The 21,889-nt window shown below is 37.3% G+C and overlaps 4 protein-coding genes across 4 annotated transcripts; 1 reads left to right on the top strand and 3 right to left on the bottom strand.

The window, feature by feature from the left end:
* Positions 1 to 123: 123 nt before the first annotated feature.
* Positions 124 to 2,915, bottom strand: LOC147554824 (ABC transporter I family member 20-like). The gene is made up of 7 exons (XM_086659761.1): positions 2,526 to 2,915; positions 2,253 to 2,386; positions 1,438 to 1,557; positions 1,059 to 1,154; positions 817 to 969; positions 634 to 711; positions 124 to 548 (listed from the first exon to the last, which is right to left on the bottom strand). Exons 1-7 carry the CDS (start codon positions 2,683 to 2,685, stop codon positions 324 to 326), a joined length of 966 nt encoding a protein of 321 aa, XP_086515887.1. The 5' UTR covers positions 2,686 to 2,915; the 3' UTR covers positions 124 to 323.
* A 112-nt stretch (positions 2,916 to 3,027) lies between these two features.
* On the bottom strand, positions 3,028 to 10,210 carry LOC147554825 (UDP-sugar pyrophosphorylase-like). Its single transcript, XM_086659760.1, has 17 exons — positions 9,264 to 10,210; positions 8,904 to 9,008; positions 8,649 to 8,765; positions 7,846 to 7,986; positions 7,574 to 7,673; positions 7,084 to 7,211; positions 6,931 to 7,002; positions 6,769 to 6,833; positions 6,486 to 6,546; positions 6,262 to 6,379; positions 5,712 to 5,836; positions 5,347 to 5,423; positions 4,702 to 4,807; positions 4,425 to 4,484; positions 3,980 to 4,060; positions 3,462 to 3,701; positions 3,028 to 3,349 (listed from the first exon to the last, which is right to left on the bottom strand). The coding sequence occupies exons 1-17, from the start codon at positions 9,369 to 9,371 to the stop codon at positions 3,182 to 3,184; spliced, it is 1,872 nt and encodes a 623-aa protein (XP_086515886.1). The 5' UTR covers positions 9,372 to 10,210; the 3' UTR covers positions 3,028 to 3,181.
* Positions 10,211 to 11,583: 1,373 nt separating this feature from the next.
* On the top strand, positions 11,584 to 15,677 carry SCPL33 (serine carboxypeptidase-like 33). Its single transcript, XM_086659762.1, has 10 exons — positions 11,584 to 12,393; positions 12,573 to 12,680; positions 13,291 to 13,386; positions 13,521 to 13,613; positions 13,730 to 13,818; positions 13,968 to 14,249; positions 14,338 to 14,486; positions 14,591 to 14,686; positions 14,994 to 15,099; positions 15,264 to 15,677. Exons 1-10 carry the CDS (start codon positions 12,057 to 12,059, stop codon positions 15,408 to 15,410), a joined length of 1,503 nt encoding a protein of 500 aa, XP_086515888.1. The 5' UTR covers positions 11,584 to 12,056; the 3' UTR covers positions 15,411 to 15,677.
* Positions 15,678 to 16,496: 819 nt separating this feature from the next.
* LOC147554827 (uncharacterized) lies at positions 16,497 to 16,967 on the bottom strand. The gene has a single exon (XM_086664474.1). It carries the CDS (start codon positions 16,965 to 16,967, stop codon positions 16,497 to 16,499), a length of 471 nt encoding a protein of 156 aa, XP_086520600.1.
* Between the last annotated feature and the right edge of the window lie 4,922 nt (positions 16,968 to 21,889).

Consider the following 21,889-nt stretch of genomic DNA (forward strand, 5'->3'; position numbering starts at 1 on the left):
TTTCTCAAGCTTCTACTTGTCTACTGGGCTTGCTTTGAAACAGATTTTGATGTTCTTTACCTTAAGAATAGATTAGAAATGCGATTGTCTGCTCCAAGTTTGACAAGTACAAGTACAATCAAATACTCAGGCAAATGATTATATATTGAATTAAATTTCAGAATCACGGGCCAAGTCAAGAACAACACAAGGACACAGCATCATTAACTAAGATACTTTCTATAGTTGACCTTAGTTCGCCGGAGTTCAGAACTTTTCAATCTTTCCTGTAGAGAGTAGCTTGCTTATTTGGACTTTGTTATACTTTAAAATGTGGGAAACAGTTACTGTCTCAATACACTGTTCGAGCTGAAGAAGAAATTTTCTTCACCTGCTATGGTGGAATGAAGCCTTCCACCAGCCCACCCATTGTTCAAAGGACGAACTGCTTTGCGTACTAGCTCTCCATCCACACTGCTGCCTTCACTAGGAAGCCCATTTGCCGTCCTCTCTTTCCTTCTCTTCCTGTCCTCGTCCCTCTCTTTCCTTAGCCAGCTCTCAACTGTTCTCTGCAATCCCAAATCAGACAAGAGACAGGAGTAATTCGTAAGCTAGTTAGGAGTCTTTCTGCAAACTCATAAGGAGAAAACTTACCATCAATGACAACTTGTGCGTCTCCCTTACTTTCTCCATCGGCATTGCAAGTTGCAACTTTCCATGTGCAACATAAACCTGAACATGACAACAATATCACGATCAGACGGGGGACGGGGGGAAGACTGATTTTTAAGCCAAATTCATTAAAGAACATAATTCAAAGGGCTCATGAACTCATACAATATGTGTCGGCCAATCCTCAAGACCATCAAATATGTGGGTTGCATATATAATTGTGGCTCCCCGTTCTTCACAATCCTTTCGGAGGAACTTTAAAAGGTCAGCTCTTGCTAACACATCAAGGTCCACAGTTATTTCATCAAGAAGAAGAACCTGTAGAAACAATTATTATAACTTTGTGGGTAGTAAAAGAAGATCTAAAACCGAAATGTTTTTTTTATTCTCGGACCTAGAGACCCAACCTTAAATGCCTTAAGGAGACCCATACAAACTTGAACACGTCTTCTCTGACCATCCGAAGACTTGTGCATTCTCCAAGATAAATCAACATCCAACACCTGCACCATCAACCAATAATATAGATCAGAAAGGCTTTGGAATCATGATTTGCACCATCCGAAGACTTGTGCATTCTACTTGAGAGAAGAGGACCTAGACATTATATTCTTAGTTGCTAGATCGCCCTTCTCCCACGCGGGACTAGTGTCGCAGCGAGGACTTATTCCGTCATCCATCAATTCATCCATCTTATAGATACGGCATGTAAAGCCGTAAAGGCATTGATACCAAAATATGGGTAAGAATGGCAAATAGTCAATTTAGTAAGCGGCGGCACAATACCTTAATGAGTTCAGCTCTTCTTTGAGGATCAACACCTGCAACCCCAAATATCATTTTCTCAGCTGAAATGTCCATTTGTATTGGAACGTCAAATCCAGCAAAAGCTACATCACGTCTCCACTGTAAGAAAAACATTACTCATTTTAACCCAATTTCACTGTGAAAAGCTGCGTTAAAGGACTGGATTCAATCCATTAGTTTTCCTGATTTCCTACACAGTTTTCAACCCAAAAACATATTACTACTAGATATAGCTTCAAGTAGAAGTAATCACCACCAAGTTGAAAGAAGAACCGTGCATTCGTGTGCAAGTAATGAAAATTTGAGCTTTAAATAAAGCTACCATATTTTGGGTGAAATTGGTTTTGAGTTGGATGATCACAAACTTTACATGGAATCAGAGCTAGACCCACACGTGATAGCGTTAAAAGCCATAGTGCTCCACATCATCCGAAAAGAAAAAAGAAAAACACGTGTTGGGCTCTAAGAATGTGAGGGGGCGTGTGAGAATAGTCCCACGTGAGAGAAAGGCGATCTAGCAACCAAGAATATAATGTCTAAGTCCAGTTATTGCTAATTGGTTTTGAGTTGGAGGACCACAAAAATTAAGATGAACAAGAATGATGTTTTCTTGTTCAAGTTAAGCAAATTTGATTTCATCAAAAAAAAAAAAAGTTAAGCAAATTTGAGCTTCAAATAAAGGTACCATTTTTTTGGGTGAAATTCTTCTACCCACTTAAGATTATGCATTTTTTTTTTTTGGAACAGAAGAGGCAATTACAGTAAAAAAAAAAAATCAAAGAGAGAGATGAAACCTCTCCACCAAGGTAGCAGAGATCACCGGAAGAAGTCAAAGCAGTGTCGTGAAAAGCAGATCGACCGAAAATCCGAACCATTTGAGGATCCACCATGTGTTTCCCTCCCAGTATCTTCAGAATAGTCGTCTTCCCTACAAAAACAAAAAACAAATAAAATTGATGAGAGAGAAAGAGGAAGCCTACCACCCATCGTCAGATTGAATTGGGAATATTCCTCCCAGAAACAGAGTAGTTGTAGTAGTAGTAAAATCGACGAGAGAGAAAGAGAACCGGCGCCGTTAGAGCCGACAAGAAGACATCGCTGGCCAGAATTCAAAGAGAGAGAGAATCCTTGGATGAGAGGAGTAGAACCAGGAGGTGGGTGACCGTCTGTACCCGGGTAAGTGAAATTGAGATTGTTAATCTCGATTAGTATCTTAACCTCTGCCATTAATGGAGTAGGTTTGAACTTCTCTGTCGAATTTGATTGAATAAGCAACTGATGAGAGTAGGAAGTGGATAATTATCTATCTATAGTCTGACCCAAAAGAGAAGAAAGTTGTACTTCCTCCCTCATTATCTTCCCACCATTTTAAGTGGAAACACCACCACTTTACCTGCCCCATTCCCTCCCACACTTGATTAGTAGCATTAGAGATTTTGACAGTGTTTATTATCATTAAAAAAAAATGACACAACAACTATGTTCTTTTATTCTCAAATCCACTCACAAGAAAAAATTGTCCCAGCTAACTTTTTAAGGCCAGAAGGACGGTAAATCGATTTCGTAAAATTAAAGATACTAATGTTTCTTTTTATTGCAAAAGTTCGTCTTGCTCAGTTTGTAGGCGAAGCAAGACGAGTACATAAGACCTCTATAACGTAAGTAAGAAGATAGATACAGATGATGGAATAAATCATTCTATCGTACGCTAAGTTTCTGCTCTCTAAGATTTGTAGGTGAATTTTCCTGACTCGTTGTAGTTTAGCTCCAGCTGTTCAATCTTGTTCATTCTGAAACCTCTAATCCTTGTTTCCTCGGGAATGGATGTGTCTTTGTGATCAACTTTCTCCAAGATCCAACCTTTGTTCTGCACCGATCCTACCAATTTCACCTGTAATTAAACACAATGAGTTGTTATGAGATGTGAATACAGGTTACTTTTGAACTATTGAAAACCCCAGGCGATAATGTAAGTACGAAACAGAAACATATATATTTACTACCTCTGCATCTTCTACCGAGCTGACAATAAGTGCTCCATCCAAGGAGAGATCCTCCAGGAACACGTTCTGACCCTTGATAGCCAGGGTAGAATTTTGTGAGATGGAGCTGCTTCCACTCACTTTGCTTCTCACCTCAGCATATGTCATTGCCCATTTTGGCTTCCACGTAATACGTGGCCACACTTCAACTTCTTGTCCATTGAATTCCGTTACAACAGGATCTGCTACATGGACACCAGCCTGGTAAAACCACGACAGACTGACATTTTTCAAATTTCTGGATTCCTTTTAAGGGTTTTAGCAGATAAAACAGAAACAGAGGCACAGAAGGGCACGTCTTTAACGCCACTCATATTAACCCAAGGACAGAGATTGTAAAGACGCAGTTTCTTCAGTTAAAAGATGGAATTCGTAAACATCAATAAGTAAGATGGGCCTTTCGGATAAATAATACTTATAATTGACCACACCTAATATCAATTTATTTCTACAATATCATCAAAGCCAGGAGTCATTACCTTCCTAAGAAGGAGGCTGTTAGCTCGGTAAATTGCCATTTCTCCAGATGTTGCACTGTGGTATGGGTTTCCTTTTGGTACCTTCGACAGAATTCAAGTAGACTTTAAAATTAAAGGAACTCGAAACCAATCACAAAGCAAAAGATTCTCATATTCTATGCAATGAAAATGATGTACTTGTGTTCCCATGCATATAACGAGACAGTGAACACAACAGTTTCAGTCCTTAAAGATGCAACGAATGCTTCTTTCCACTTCACTTCGTGCAAAACTTTGTTGAGAGATGAGGGGATCCCTTAACTGTTACGCCATATACTAGGTGAACTACCTTATTTTCAAATGTAGTAACTACATGATTATATTCTTAAATAATTTCTTAAAGAAAACTTGTTGAACACTTGAACAATAAAAACACAAAGGCGTATAAAGAAATACAAACATGTACCTTAGCAGCATCTTCGGGATTGTTCTTCACAGGTGCATAAGCCAACCATGCATCCATTACCTGCATGATGAAGGAAAATTGTCTTGTTTAACTTGCAAGACATTAGTAATGCATAGCCCAGAGAGGGGACTCAAGTATGTGATGATTCAACGTATTTTTGTTTGGTGAAGAACTGAAGATGTGACATGATGGAGTTGCATTCCGTCGGTGATAAAACATATAAGAAAAATAGGACATCCTAGAATTATTAAATAACTTTTTAGAAGACTTTACTTACTGTAAATCCAACCCTTGCTGAAGGAGAAAGTGTTTTTGGATAATCTTGCATCATACACTCCAGTCGAGTTGATGACTTAAATGAAGTCTTAGTAGAATCCTTGTATCTACAACCAAAAGCAATAATTGCTTGAGATAATTTCAATAACTAATAGAATAAGGACTTGAATGCAGTGAAACTAGATCCTTGTATGTTGCATCTTCAATACAAAATATGTAGATAGTTCATGCATTTAAAAAGAAGGCCATATATATACAGCAAAATTTAAGTGACAAGTTTTTTTTATCTCTCTGTTCCATCATGATAAGTTTTTACAGGAATTTATAAATATTCTAATGGTGTAGAATGTAGATTGAGAAGTTTCTCCAAACCAAGCAAGAACAACTGTTCACTGGCCTTAGAAATGAAAACTTGAACTAGAATTTGAACATTTGCCTGGGCTAAGGATAAGTCATTTTATGAGGAGGACATTATGATGTAACAATTTCTCTTGTTGTCCTTTTGCTCTTGTTCCCCCCATTACATTCCCCTCTTTCTTTGAATATTAATTCAAAGTTTTCAAAAAGAATTGAACATTAATTGGAAAATAGAAAGATTTTATTCAAGTAAGAAGAAAATAGAGAGAGAGAGAGAGAGAGAACTTACTTAGGATTTACAAACTCCGGAATAGCACCGTGTGTTTTTGTGAGCTCTTCGATGTATGGACCAAGGCTCAGAATAAGCTGCATGAAAAATGAAGTTATATTGTTAGTCTGACCCATATAATTTTCAGTTTTCCACTATATTGATAGCTTGACACATACTTTGCTTACATAATGACCCTTGAATGTGCGAAAAATGTAAGCTCCAGGAAACATTACAAATGTATCTTTACCAGCCAATAAATAGAATGGCACTGGAGGAAGAGGGGAGATGATACGAACACAACAGACAAGAAGATACAAAAAACTGAAAAGCATAAGCAATAAATAGGCCCACAACAAATTGAGCTGCTTGATGTTAGAAATTACCTGGTTTATATTTCCAGGAAAAGGAGAATAGCCGGTCTCAGAGTTGACATCTCCATCGGCATAACCAGTTGCCCGAAGTAAAGGGTCAAGTTGATTGTATTCAACATTAATCACCATTGTTCTCCCTGTGTTTGCAAAACAAATGTGAAACATAAATATTTGGCCCGCAGATTTACTACAATGAACTATATCTGTGGCACCACTCTGGTGCTTGACTGCTTGGGTCCTTGTGTGAATATATTTGGACAAAGATAGCAGAAAAGCAGCAAGCAGAATATAGACTGACATACTGCATGTTCCTAGTTAGTTAGAGAGAGTGGTGAAATGTTAATCCCAATGCAAATATGTTGCCTTCTTCAGAAAAAAAGAAGAGAGCAGAATTTCAGGCATCTCATATCTAAGATGAGTAATGACCATCAGTTATTATAATTACACGTTTTGTATAATTGTAATAAGTGGTTTCTAGTTTTGTTTACCTGAATGAATTGTTATCACATGAACCTAACAGAGCACTACAAGTAGCATAAATATCTTATCGTTATAAAAGTACCATCAGAATGAGTAAGTTTGGTAATTCCACCAATGGCTTCTTTCGCTTTGCGAGGAACAGCAAGAGAATTAACATGGTAATCCTTGGTGGAGCTAACTCCCAATGCTGACGGAATGGCCTGGAGATAAATAACAAAGGAGACAGTTAGAAATTCACCAAATACAAGATTATCACAAGGGCTCTAAAATGAGTATCTAATAGTGTTGAACACCCGATTGCCGAACCTTGAACAGCAGTCCATTTGTATCTTGGAAAAAAAGAACCCACTTCAAACCTGCATTATACCTTGGAGAGTATTGATGTTTTAGATAGAGAGAAGCGCAATATGTTCAAAATTAAACATAGAGAACTAAGGAAAGCCTAGAACTCCGAGCAAATGCTAAGAGTTATATGGTGTGGTGTGCAACGCAACAAGCATCACATTAAGATTAGCAGATATGAGATCATCGCAAGAATCCAAACTCGAATAAAAAAAAGTACATTCCAGAAAACCATAGACAAGCATACCAGGTTTGTAGAAGGCCACTGGAATAAAGAAGTGAATGGACATCCCCATGCCCATGAGGTTTGGTCTACAAGTTACATATCAGATAATGGTCCTTGAAGATTAGATAGATTTCCAAAATCACCCAATTGAACACTTAAAAGTAGGTAAAACAAGAGCAGTACCTGAATTCTATATTTGTTGAGAGGATCCACAGCTAGCCGGGCATCGTTATCATCTAAGCATGCTACTTTTTCCTGAATCAAGAGTCGCAAGGAAAAGATATATGCCATTTCAAAATAATGTTCAATAAGATCTAATAGTGGTTACTTATATACCTGCTTAAGAAGCTTCACTTGAGTTGCCTCCATCCCAAAATAAGCATTTGACTCTAAAAGCTCCGAAGTGCGTGAATGTGTATCATCTGATGTCATGATGACCAAAGGGATCTTTGCGTTGCATTTGTCTATGAATTAAAAGGAAACAGTTGAACAAGTGGAGGATAAGAGCATGCTGAAAAGGCACTATAAGATGCAAAAAAACACAGAGATACATTTGGCTAATCTGAAATAGGTTTGTACTTGAAAACATATAACTCCATGGGTAAGCACTCAGGAACTAAATCTTTCCGAACATTAGAATAGAGATCCAAAGCTTTAACTTGAAAAGCAAAATACAAATTTCTTTGCTAATATTAAAGTCATACGTCATAACTCCAGCTTTTATCGAAAGACTAAAGGAAGTGGAGAAGCAGTTCAAGAAATGTAGAAATAATGTTTTGGTAAAACCAAGAACATTTTAAGTAGAAAAAAGTCAAAAAAAACTAACCTTCGGCCAATCTACAGCTTGCCCCCTGAAGAGCTAGAATGCTCTCAATATAGTGTTGTAGGAAGCATGTTCCAGTCGTGGTCTCAGAAGGAAGAGCTAACTGCAATATGTATATAGAATTGGTTAAAGATATTACAAATCCCTAATTGTAAGAACCAGCAGATAGTTTTGTATCTCCAATGACTATCTTGACATACACGGGACTCATGGGATAAATATTCCAGCTTGCTGAATCGCATATCAATGATAAGAAGCAGTGGTTCGAAGTCTACCTTTATTCCATTGTAACCAAGACGTTCCCCAAGTCCACCTGCAACAAGGACAAATGCAGCATTTCGTACTGCCTTAATGCCAGCCTCCTCAAACTTGAGATAGTTATCATCGCCAAAATTCAGAACCTCGCCTGATGGAACCTGAAAAGCAGTATCTCAGTCTAAAGCAACAACATTATAATCATTCCTGACAGAAGGAGGGTCATAGAAGTTGGAAACTATGTGTAGGAAACTTTTTTTTTTTCTTTTCAATGGTGGCGGACACTAGATCAGTTACCAAATGCCCATGCAAACAATAGACCATCTATTCTTACACTGCCCAGTTGCTGATAACCTATGGGATATTTGATGTCATCTCTAAATGTGAAATGGTGCACACCAAGGAGCATCGAGACGATAATGGAGCAGTGGGAGGGTCTGAAAAAAAAAAAAACAAACAGAAGAGAAGTGTGGAACGTAGTGCCAAGAGCTATAGTATGGAATATATGGAAGGACAGAAACAACACAATCTTCAAGTACATGAATCTATCAAGCAACTTAGATATAAAAGGAACAGCATTCCTTTAGGCTAAAAACTTGGAAGCATTCAAATGTGCATCTTTTAAAGATGTAGTGGTTAATTGGGATGCATGGATAATAACCTTATTTTGTTGTAAATATTTTTCTTTTCAATATATTCATTCAAAGTTTTAGAAAAAAAAAATGCCCCAACAAACTACGGAGTATATAACTAGATTAAGTAAAAACACTGAAACTAAAGAAAATCAACCTAACAATTGGAAATAGAAGATTCTTTCACTTACTGAAGGAGTAAAGCCATCAAACGGATTTTTCCCTGCTTTTGAATCAGCTAGGAGTCTTCTAGCATTTTGAATATACGAAGCTAAGCCACCAGGGTAGCTGATATTAAGCTTACTTACCTGAAAAGATGTGGAAAAAAAAAATGACATGTAAGACAAGTATGAGTATTAAAACTACAAAGTTGAGTCAATTAAAACCCAAAGGAAATTCATTTTTTTGTTGAAAATTTCAATGAATAATAATTGAGAGAATTTGACCTGATCAAAGAAAGATTTCTTTTCTCCATCATCAACACCAGGTTCCGACCAATGATTAAAAAGGTGAGCTTGTCCAATCTCCAACAAAACTTTTGCCAGTTCGATCTGTTCAAACCCTAAAAATGTCAATATAATGGATCAACCTAGCTAGGCGTTTTACCTTCATTTCGTATTAGGTGGAATCTGATCAAAATTTGAAAGACAAAAACATATATATATATATATATATATATATATATATATATATATATATATATATATATTACATTTAAAGGTAAATATGCTTCAATTCTTCAACATATGCTGGAAGTGATCAATCAATAAAAACAAAAAAGCAAAATTGATGTTTGGAATTGTGACCTGAGGTGGAGAGAGAATGGTAAGATTCTTCTGAAGATTTGGAGCAGAACCGAAACAATCACCATTGATGCCTAATTGCGAGAGTTTCTGTTCCACCGGAGAACCCATATTCGAAGAGAGACACAAAGAGAGAGAGAGAGATCCTCCGGTCCGGTGGGTTTCTCAAAAGAAGAGACAGAGAAGAATGTTGTAAATCAGTTGCCGAAGATGCTTGGGATAAAGAGATGGGAAATGTTGTACTAGTATAATACACTTGCCGTTTTTACCCTATACATTCACCGTTATTCACACTTATACATGTTTTTACAATAACACACTTATTTTCCCCCCACATTGAGAGGCATGTTGGTCAAATACCTTCGACAGTTTCAGTCGACCGTTTCAGTCGGTAAGTTGAAGCTGATTCTATACTCAAACTATTAGAAAGATAAAATTTATATGTAACATAAGATATTGGTACTATCATGCGGACAGATAACAAAAATAAAAATTTAGATTAAGATAAGAATGTGAAATTCTCTATTTCTCATAATTTTTCATAATTAGAACACCAAACACCAATAAAGTAATCGTTTGATTTCATGATGTTTTCACAGACAAAAAGACTTTAATTGGTGGAGGCAGTTAGTATGGTACTTGAAGAATGAGGTGAAATTGTTAGGTTTCGCAAGTGTTGGAAAACTTCAAGTGTTTTTTAATCAACTTGACTAACATTGATTTGGCAGTGACTGTGAGTTGAATGTGACTCGGTCAAGACAAATTGACCAAGTCAACCCAAAGGTTAGAGAGGCAGGTAAATATGGAGAGTCTATATAAAATTTTCCTTCTGGGCCTGCCTCGGGCCTACTCGAGCTGGGTTGCCCAACCTGGCCCACTTAAAATTGAAGAGCTCAAATGTTGCGAGGTCAAAACATCATCAATTTATACTTAATATTAGGGTTAAAGGTTCCGGTTTCTTAGTACAATATAAGATTGATATTTGTAGTTGTACATAATTTTACCATGATTCACAAAAAAATAGATGAACTTCATATTTCTTCTTTCAAAAAGCCTGATGTCGACAATGATTTACAAAAAATCAGATAAACTGTTGATCTTCATATTCTTCACTCGACAAGCCTGGTGCCGAAGACTCCGTACTTCCTGGTTACCCGAGGGTTAGTTTTAACAAAGATAATAAGACTTCAAACAACACTATACCCAGGGTGGGTTTCGTCTTCCTCGATGTGATAACCTCCAGATATCCTGAGAAGTTTGTTACACTTCTCTCTCAGTACTTCTACGGATGGGTAACCATCGAAGAACTTTTCCTGGTAATGAATTGACACAACGCCAGTTAAAATGGGGAACTACGTAATATAACCGGATGGATATGGTGTCAATCGCCCTGCCCCAGCATGTCTCGAGTAGGCTTGACGCAGGTCATAGCCTGTCGTCGCATGCTTAAAGGGCGGCCTATCTAGGTGGAAAACCGCCAGTACCGAGCTATAAGCATACAAGTTCTTTTCTTAGTGATCGTTTGCTCTGTTTCTGTTTAGAATTTCCTACTATTCATATACCATTGTTAAATTACACAAAGACCTTGACCTGGACCGGAGGGATATAATTTATGAGGTCATTCTGTGCAAGTTCCCTGCACAAAACATACAATACAAAATCTCACATTCAAGTGACTGGAGAATCTGACAAGGGTATTTCAGCATTCAACATTAGTAACGAGTGTCTGGGACGGCAAAAATATACTAGTAATAAGGAGCATCAATTTCACAAAAAAGATAATGTTTTCAGTCGAAGGAGTAGAAAGTGTTTACCCCGTCTTCACCATATAATTTCAGGTCACAACCGCTGGCAGAATAACTAGTCAAATAACTAGTATACTATTTTACAGAGGATTATTCAAAGCGGATTTCTTGTCCCAAACCCTCTAAAATCAAGAGCCTACAACCTCTGAACCGCTCTCCAGGGTGTGCATGCATGGGTAATTAGTTTTTGCTCTAAAATCATCTGGGAGGGATACCTGCGCTTGATTAATTGACATGCCTTTCAATTCTCTTTTTTTGCACGTACTACCTACCATATTAACTACTAAGCCTACTTTTTAGGGGAGGGGGGTGGGGTGGTGGAGGAAAACGTGAATCCTATCTCACCATTAAAAATAAAATTCAACTAGTAGTAGTAGCTAGAAGGGAATATATTGCTCTTAGAATTGTTTTTTGGGTGTATGACTAATGAGGAGGAGGTAAAGTCCAAGAAAACATGTGTCTGCCTCATACTTGGAAGGACATGAATAATGTGTGTGCCCTAGTTTTGTAATGCTCCAAAAAACAACTGAGATTACTCTTCCATCCTAGAAGTCAAGGGTTCGAGACACGCTGAACAATTCAAAAAAAAAAAAAAACACAGCTACTCTTGCTTTTTGGAAGACAATCTAAACCATCTCTTTTGCTTTTATTTATTAGAAATGCATGCATGCCTTCTTCAAATTTTGAATATTCTAATATGGGGCTTTAATTTTTATTTTATTTTTCGGAACTGTAACTTCATGTGACTGACCAGAGGATTCATATAATATATAGGTGTTCTTTTTAATAAAAAAAAAAATTCCACATTTGATCATTTACATGTGTGTTTCATTGGTGACCGTCGGATGGATTGATATGAAAACTTTTAATTGGTTGTCCCTAAAATCTTGAATACTTTTTCAAAGTTCAAACATCTCTCTCTCTCTCTCTGTTCTCATTTTCTTCTATAAATAGGGGATAGCAACATTTATGAGGTGAATCATATAACAGAATGGGCACCTCCAGAGCTGCTTCTAGTACTATTACTAGAACAGGAGATTGTTGTATATTTCTTATCATTTTCTCAATCTTTCTCAGTCTAACTTGCAGTGGTAGTTGCTTTAAAATTAGTAGTAGTCGTGGCAAATCAACATCGTCATCGGCAGAAGGAGGAGCAGAGTTAGATAGGGTGATAAACCTATTACCGGGTCAGTCATCAACTCCGTCTGTCACACACTTCTCGGGCTATATTACTGTTAACGAAGATCGTGGTAGGGCTCTTTTCTATTGGTTCTTTGAAGCCCAATCCGAACCGTCCAATAAACCTCTCCTTCTTTGGCTCAATGGAGGTACATACATCATTATTTTTCTCACTTGTTTCCTGTATTGGTAATAACGGTGAACCCGATGTGACTCCACGTACGGAATCGGTTGAGGCGGATTAACTTGAACTGTATCTTGGATTACCCTTATTAATTATTAATCTATTATATATGGTCCTTAATTATATTTTGTGTTTAATTTGCAGGACCTGGTTGTTCATCAGTAGGATATGGTGCAGCTATTGAGTTAGGTCCTCTTAAGGTTAGCAGGAAGGGAGATGGACTTGAGTTCAATGATTATGCTTGGAATAGAGGTTTGTGTGTGTATTCCTCCCTCCCTCCCCATTTGATTCTTCTTCTTTTTTTTTCAAAATCTTATCATAGATGAAAGTGCTACTTGTGGTGCTCTATGCCTTATATCCTCTTCTAGTGCTAGTTTGAAAATATGCCTAACTTTTTAGTGGTGACATTTATCCTTTAAATTATATTCTTTTTGACTTTGGTCATTTTCTTCAACTCCAATAAGAAAAGGTGATATAATGCGGTTGATTCATGAGCCTCTTCAATCAATTATAATACTAGCTAACTAGCATTTTCCATGGAACAGACATTTGGAAGAAATAAAGAACCAAATCAAGATAGATGGTCCTTATCTTGTAAGGACCATCTATTATCTATATATCTATATATATGAAAGTTAATTTGAATCTAATAATCAATTATATCCTTTACTTTGGCTGCTTTTCTCGTTGTTGTTGTTGGTTCTACACGTATTTTATTTCACCCTCTCTCATTAGATGGATGTGTGAAAGGTCTATATTTCCATATATTTGGATTCTTATATAAGGGATATAACGAAACTGAATTTAACACTCATGTGTATACTTTTTGTATAATTCCCATTTATTCTTTTACCCTTTTCAGATGCTAATTTACTATTTGTGGAGTCCCCTGTTGGAGTTGGCTTCTCCTACACCAATACATCCTCTGATCTCACCCAATTGAATGATGTATTTGTGGGTAATATACTAATTAGTTCAACCTAAATGGTTTTTATTTTTATTTTTATTATTATTATTTACTAACAAAATTAAGTTTGTTTCCCTTTAATTTTACAATTTTTCTTTTTTGACCTCAATTATTTGGTTACTTAGCTGAGGATGCATACGTGTTCCTGACCAATTGGCTGAGAAGATTTCCACAGTTTAAAGATCGTGATTTATACATATCGGGAGAGAGTTACGCAGGTAACTAATTAAGAGCTACTCCATTAATTATTTTCAGAATTCAAATCAAATTAACTGCATTTATATACAATTTTTGAAATTGATCGACTTTCTTTCTATCGAATAATTTTTGGTAGGTCACTATGTCCCTCAACTAGCCGACCTAGTCTACGATCGGAACAACAACAAACAAACTTACTCACGTATTAATCTCAAAGGTTTCATGGTTAGTAACCCCCCCCCCCCTTATATAAATTTATTTATTTCTTTAACCTATGTCTTCTATTCAAATTGTCTAAAGCCTGAATATCATAACACCATAAATTACTTGAGGTATTCAAAATTAATTAGTCCCTAAAATTTTCGCGCCTGCAGGTGGGTAATCCAGAAACTGAGGATTACTATGATTCGATGGGATTATTAGAATATGCATGGAGTCATGCAGTTATATCGAGACAAGTATACAAGCACGCCAAAAATGTATGTGATTTCAAGCTCCTTAACTGGTCAGATGAATGCAATGAAGCCATGAATCTAGTCTTCCAAGAATATCGGAAGATAGATATCTACAATATTTATGCTCCCACCTGTCCTCAAAACAATTCACTTTCCTTGCTCAATGATATGGAAAATGCAGATCGTAGTTCCCGATCTAAGGTAGTGATTGTTCACCCCCATGTGGGACTACATATTCTCTCATTTGGGACTATTCTCACATTTCTTTTATATCAATTGTATGTCACAGGGAGAGAGTAAACATGGATTGACGAGGAGGATGAGGATATTTGGAGGTTATGATCCTTGTTATTCTAAATACGCAGAAGAATACTTTAATAAGGTCGATGTTCGATCTTCTCTACATGCCAAAACTACTGGAAAATGGAAAGTTTGCAAGTCAGTTTTCTTCCTTTGTTGACTCTAGCTAGTAGTAGATGTATAGAAATGTTGAATGATATTTGACTGTGATAATTGTGGGGGGTTATGTTACTTTGTTGCAGTGATCCAATATTAAGGACATATAATTTTACGGTATCTTCAGTCGTACCCATTTACACCAAACTTATGAAAGCTGGTCTGAAGATTTGGGTGTACAGGTATTTTTTTTTTAATCTTTTCGTAATTTTCTATTCATCTAAACTGTGTATATAGAGAAGAACGGTTCAGTTTAGAGTATACACCATTCGTTTTATGGAAAAATAAGGTTGATCTTGACTAGTCCGGACAGACGGTAGTTTGGCCACAGGAAAATAATTGAGATCACATGATAATTTTCTTATTGGACCCTGTTAATGACCAGTGACAGGACGATCCATGTCTCCTTGTTTGAATTGGCATTCATTTTTTTTAACTTAAAGTTAATTATACAGATGATTGATGTGGTTTTATGTGTTTGTGGAACAGTGGTGACGCAGATGGAAGGGTACCCGTGATAGGATCACGATTCTGGACCGAAGCATTGAGTTTACCGATTAAAACACCATGGCGGACTTGGTACCATAACTCTCAGGTATGTTTTTATCTCTTTCCCATTTTTGTAGGTCCTACCCTCACTTTCTCTCTCATTATTGGTCCTGCTAATCGATGTTTTTGTTGGTATTTAAAATAAAAAAAATTGTTTTAATTTTCTTGATATGTACGTGTGAAATAATTAACTGATGATGGATCGAGCAGGTTGGAGGGAGAATGGTGGAATACCAAGGACTGACTTTTATAACAGTGAGAGGGGCAGGTCATTTGGTACCACTCAATAAACCAAGCGAGTCTCTTTCTCTCATTCACTCTTTCTTATTCGGTGATCCCCTCCCAACTCACCCATAGCTCGTGTAGGCCATAACCACCACCAAGTTCTCTAATAATATAATATCAGTCCAGTGAAGGAAGATGCAAAACTATGCACTAGATTATTGATATATCCAAAACCACCTATGTATTTCGGATTAGGTTTTGTGGTCGTAGTAGTTAAAGTTGTTACAGTTTACGTAATTTTTAAGACAGCCTATTGTATCGCTATCGGAGCGGGTGGGTAGTGAATTGCAGCATTTAAAATATTATGGAAATAAATGAATGTTTGTTACTTCTTAACAATGAGTTGATGTCTTTAATTAGCTTCTTATAATTGGAGATAGATACTAGGCACTATATCATTGGCCTTGGATAAATTTCCTATGGAAGAATTACATGAATAGAATGTATATATATCATGTAGAATTGGTGTAGTATATTACTTTTTTAATTCTATATTATTAGGTGATGCATATATAACTTCGACCATTTTTTTTTTTTTAGAGACGGTAAAATAGATTCATTAATGGGAAAACAAAAGTACAACCATGGAGGGAAACAAGATGGTTAACCAACCATGGCACCACAACAAGAGCATTCTAAGGATACTACAGTGGGCCTAAAGCCTGTTCAAGACATCGAATTTAGGTGAGCAATTGGCGAGTGAGTCACATTCGCTGACCAGATTAAGAAACGAAGTTAAACCACACAACTAAATTTCTTAAATTCCAACTACTTGATTGGAGTGTCACCAAGTTGGTTTCCACTGTCTATGTTTTGGGTTCGAGACATGGACAATGATATACTATATAGTATTACTTTTCTTAAAAAAAAAAAAGTCTAATGGATGTACTTAATTATTATAATGCTCAATTTGATTTCCTTACATTAATTTTTATTAATACAAAGCTTTTTTTTTCTTTCTTTTAAGCAACTAATTATAAAGATAATCAAGGGAAGGCCTAGAAAACAAGGGACATATTTGAATGTAAAAAGCCTAGCTAGCTAGGGCATTTTATTTAGTGACTTGGAACAAGATGCATATATGGATCTAAAGCACCAAGGGGCAGGCCGGCCAACATTCATGCATGCATAAGATATATATATAGGTAAGCTATATACTTAATTAGCAGCAGCATCTGGGATCTGGAAAGCAGAAACAGGGAAGGTTCTAAAGAGACCAAGGGGAGTCTTGAAGGTAATCTTGCTAGCTGAGGGATCTTCCTGGTCGTCGACAGTTAGTTCGGTAACGGTGAGCCAAATACCGACTTCTTTGCTCTCAATACCAGTAGCTTTCTTTATCTTTTTCTTCTGAATGTAACCAGTCACTTGTGGGTCATAAGAGACAAGCCTCCCAATGCTCTCAAACATGTACTCTTTCTTATATTTTCTCTTGAACCAGAAGAAACCACTTTCTCTCTCATAACCACATTCATCGATGTCGTCTAATGGCAATAACCCTGTTGGCAATTCAACTTGGTTCAGGAGTTCTTTGCATTTCTCTTTACAAATCTCTGCTCCCTCATAAACTTCAGCTTTTTCTCTCATCTCTTCAATCACCAATGAACTTTTCGGCTGCTTTGTTTCTTCCATTCTATATCTTGATGATCACTTACTAGGAAATTGCCGCCAAGCTTGAAATAATTAATACACAAACTAAGTATAGGAAAGCAGTATAAAATTGAGGAACTACTACTCTACAAACTAGTCTATATATAATGGGTCGGGATGGACGGTGAATTAGCTACACAGAATTGAATTCCATAAAGAGAGAAGTGGATGGCAACTATGCCAACTAATACAGATACAAGGTCATGAGAGTGGCCAAGGCATAATTGAACTCTTTTAAATAATATGGTTGAAGGTATTCATAATTCACCAATCAGACTAGGCCACGCAAGAAATGTAGTTGCAATATAAAATGCTGATGAATTTATTTTTATTTTTGTTGAAATAAATGCTGATGAATTTGGATCACACAAAATGATAATGCAGGTGTATCCAAGGTTGGGTATGATGATGTCGTTTCATCATGTTATTTTCTAGATTATCGATATCTTACTACTATCAGATGATGAATTTTTCTCAAGAACTTCAGAAAATTTAGATAGAACAGAGGCCTAGTTTAGAATGCAACTTTCAATCCATTTTTAGAGCAAACCTAGTATTCATACATAATATATTATCTAATGCTTCATGTGCTATTTCTATTGAACCAGTCAAATCTGCGAAACTTGTTCTTAAAGTTCTTGAAGTCTAGAACAATCAATGCTCTACATTCCACACAACTTATCAGTAACTAGAACTATTTGCTCTGATACCACTTGTAACGTCATGTCTCTCATAAATAAGCACGAGCATGCCCCGGCTATTCACAGACGAGACAAAACTTTCGGCAGAACCGCTTCTACAAATCGGATCGGTCTTACCTGAAAATCCTGTCTCGCAAATTAAATACATTCGCATGCACACATAAATATTACGAAGCGGAAGTTAAAACTAACTTAAATAACAGAGTTGATAGGGGGACTCCTTGGTACACTCCCTAGGTAATCAGCCCTGTTAGCCTGTACCAAAGAGTGTCAAATAACATTTTCCCATAAATAAATGACTAGTTCTGATTATAAGCCAAACCATCAGAACTCGGTTCTCATTTTTGGTTTTAGTATTTCGAAATTTACAGTTTGACCCTCAATTTCCATTAGATTATACAAATAAACCCTGAATTCTACCAAATTGTATAAACCGCCTAAAATTTGTGCCATTTGTAGATTTAGCCCCTATTTCAACTTAGTCCCAAATTCAAAATGATCCCTCATCACTTGTCAGTAGGGGTGGGATTTTAGCTTGGAAACCTGATGTAGACGCAGCGGAATAATTAAAGAACAATAAAATAAACTAGGAACAATTAAAGAAAACTGTAAGAAACGATAAACTAAACTTAAATTCTTAATAACTCAATTGTTTTTCTCTTCAAGGTGAATAATAACATAGACTAGATCCCCTTTTATAAGATAATAAACCTTCCTAGATAGACTCAAACTAGGATTCCTAAAATAATAAACTACTCAAACATAGAAACTTTAAAATAAAGAAATATCAAATTAAAGTAACTTCTCTTCTACTAAATAAACTACTATTATGACTTAATAGGGTGTGGGCACGCGTGGACGTGGGCCCACACGCCTATGCGCCTGCATCAGCACCCTGTTCCCCAGAAGGTTCGTCCCGAACCGATTGTATGATGGAAGCAAGCTCATCAGATCCTCTCGTAATCGGTGACAATGTGATAATCTTCTTCATCCATGGAAATTCAAAAACGTTCAAACGGCCCTTGTAAATAGCATCCACATCCGACTGCCAAGGACGTCCCAAAATAATATGACAAAGATCCATATCGGTAACATCACAAGTAATGTCAGATAAATAGAAAGAGCCAAAAGAGAGGGAAAAAGTACACATTCGATCAACACGGGTTGCAGTACCGGATTGAATCCAAGCAGTATGATAAGGTTGTGGTTTAGGGATAGTAAGAATACCCAAGTAAGCCACAAGTTTGGAAGAAATCAAATTTTCCACACACCCATTATCAATAACAATCGTACAAACTTCGTTCAAGACCGTTCCTCGTGTAACAAATAAATTTTTCCGTTGAGAAAGATCATGTTCAAGAGGAGTAAAAAGTACCCGACGAGTTACTAACATAACACGGTCACCTGAATCCGGGTCAATATTGACATGATCGGCCTCCTCATCCAAGTAATCCTGTTTTTCCACTAAATTTGCCTTACCACGTAATGGGCAATTATTAGAATAGTGACCTGTCTCAAAGCAACGATAACACTTACCTGGAGGTTGTTTTTTGTAAGGATTTTCAGGAACAATCTTAGCTCCGTCATCCGTTTGTTTCGAAAGATCAGTATCATTAGTAGGTTGTCGAATATAATTAGGACGATTGTAGTTTCCCCTGAAAATTGATCTAGAATCCGATTCAAAAGATCGAGCCACACTAATACATTCCGATACGGAAGAGAAAAGACGGAGGTTGACAAGATCCTTAATGTCACCCCGAAGACCATCCTTAAATTTTTCCAATTTCATGGATTCAGTATCGGGTAGATTAAGCCGAGTACTTAAACGCTGAAATTCGGAGGCATATTCCTCAACTGAACGTCGTCCTTGACGACAACGAAGATATTCCAGACATAACTGATTTTCATAATCGGGAGGGAGGAAACGGGCCATCATAAGTGGTTTAAGTTCAGACCACGAGGATATGGGAGGAAGATTAGATAACCGTCGTTGTTCAGATTCTTGTTTCCACCATGTTGACGCTGTTTTTGAAAGATAGCCAGTGACACATCTAACCTGTTCTTGTCCATAAACCTGCATAACATCAAAGAAGATTTCCATTCGAGCTATATAATCCAAAAAGTTTTCAATGTTGATGGAACCGTCATAAGCCGGGACGTCCATACGGATACGGTACATAGAAGAAGGTGGTGTAGAATCGTGATCATCCTCTAGGTGGTAGTCATCCGGATCATTATACTTGGGACGGGGACGAATATAACGGTTACGTTGCATGGAACCGTTATGGTGTGGTTCCGTAAAGGTTGGTCGGTTTTTGAATCTAGTTGGTTCATAATAGTTGGATCGGTTGGGTTGACGGGCTTCATGATGGTAAGGGTTGTAGTCGGCCTCAAATTGGTCTTCTCGGTTTTGGTTATTGAGTAATGGGAACCCTATGTCTCGGTTTGGAGTGGGTCTGTTCGGTACTGGTTCGGGTAGACGGGTTCGGTTAGGGTTGTAGCTATCGGTAAAACCATGGGTTGGGTGGTTGACGGTTTCCGGTTCGTGTTGATGGGAGGGGTGGTGATGATCGGTTTGGTGGTGAGGATCGTGTTGATGGGAGGGGTGGTGATGATCGGTTCCTCGGTTGGGCGTGAGATGTGGTGAGATGGCACGAGAGTGTTGGCGAATAGGTGTATCCATGATGGGCCGTGAGGGTTCGGTTCGGTGGCTTTGGGTTTGGGTTTCGAGTGGGGTGGTGTTCGGTGAATAGTATTGCCTTGGTGTTTGAAAAGGGTATGGTTGGGTGGTACTTGGGTTGGTAGTGGAATAATGGGAGAATGAATCGGGTTTGTTCGATGTTAGTTGTTCGTTGAAAGAGAAAGGTGGTGTTGTGGGGTTTATGAGTGGGAAAACCGGTGATAGTGGTGATGTAGGGTTGATGTGAATCGGGATTGGGGTCGTGTTAGGTTGACCAAGTATGGAATTTGAAGTTGGTGTTGTGGTTGGAAGCGATAATGATGCTTGAATGGAAGTAGTAGAAGAAGGAGTAGTGGTAAAAGAGGGAGACTTACATATGCCTTCGAGTTGTTTAGATAGCTTCATGATCGAATCATTGACTTGATCGAATTTTTCCATAGTTTCCTTCTTGTGATTTTCGAATTTTTCCATAGTTTCCTTCTTGTAATTTTCGAAAGCTTCTTCCAATTTTGTAACCGACGATAATTTCTTGTTGATGTTGTCCCATTCGGAGGCAAAAGTTGGTGTCTTCTCTTTGATTGTTGGAGTAGGAACGGTAGGATTAACCATTGTGATTGGTTAAAAAAATTTGGCTCTGAATACCACTTGATGTAGACGCAGCGGAATAATTAAAGAACAATAAAATAAACTAGGAACAATTAAAGAAAACTGTAAGAAACGATAAACTAAACTTAAATTCTTAATAACTCAATTGTTTTTCTCTTCAAGGTGAATAATAACATAGACTAGATCCCCTTTTATAAGATAATAAACCTTCCTAGATAGACTCAAACTAGGATTCATAAAATAATAAACTACTCAAACATAGAAACTTTAAAATAAAGAAATATCAAATTAAAGTAACTTCTCTTCTACTAAATAACCTACTATTATGACTTAATAGGGTGTGGGCACGCGTGGACGTGGGCCCACACGCCTATGCGCCTGCATCAAAACCCAGAACCCGCCCACGACCGTCCGAGTCCGAAGGGTCTTTGACCGTTCGATGCCCGAATCGACCCGTACACGCCTGATCGAAAGAGCTTAAGCGGACGGGCATAGGTCCTTACCCAGTGATCTGAGTCCGCCCGCTTACATAGTCTGTCTTGGCGAACCTGTCCGTTTATCTGTTATACCAGTCCACCTATATGATTGATTTTAAGCCTTTAGATCTGTACGGTTAGCTACAACCGTTAGATTTCAAAAGTACAAATATATAAGTATATAAACTTAGAAATCACTTTTCTCTCGTCTTCGACTCTCTACTTCTCTAGTATCTCTCCTCTAAAATCTCAATATCTCACCAGTAACCTTTGAATCCACAATACACTGATCGTAATCCATGAGAAGAAGATTAAAACCCATCATAATCCATGAGAAGAAGATTAAAACCGATTGTAATCCATGAGAAATATCAATTATTATCTTTTAATTTTGTATTCATTAACTTATTGAAATTGTAAAGTGGGAGTTTAGAAAGTTGT

Source organism: Eschscholzia californica, unplaced genomic scaffold, assembly GCF_041429995.1.
Source record: "Eschscholzia californica isolate CP2 unplaced genomic scaffold, dmEscCali1.0.p SCAF_2, whole genome shotgun sequence".
Taxonomy (NCBI): Eukaryota; Viridiplantae; Streptophyta; class Magnoliopsida; order Ranunculales; family Papaveraceae; genus Eschscholzia; species Eschscholzia californica.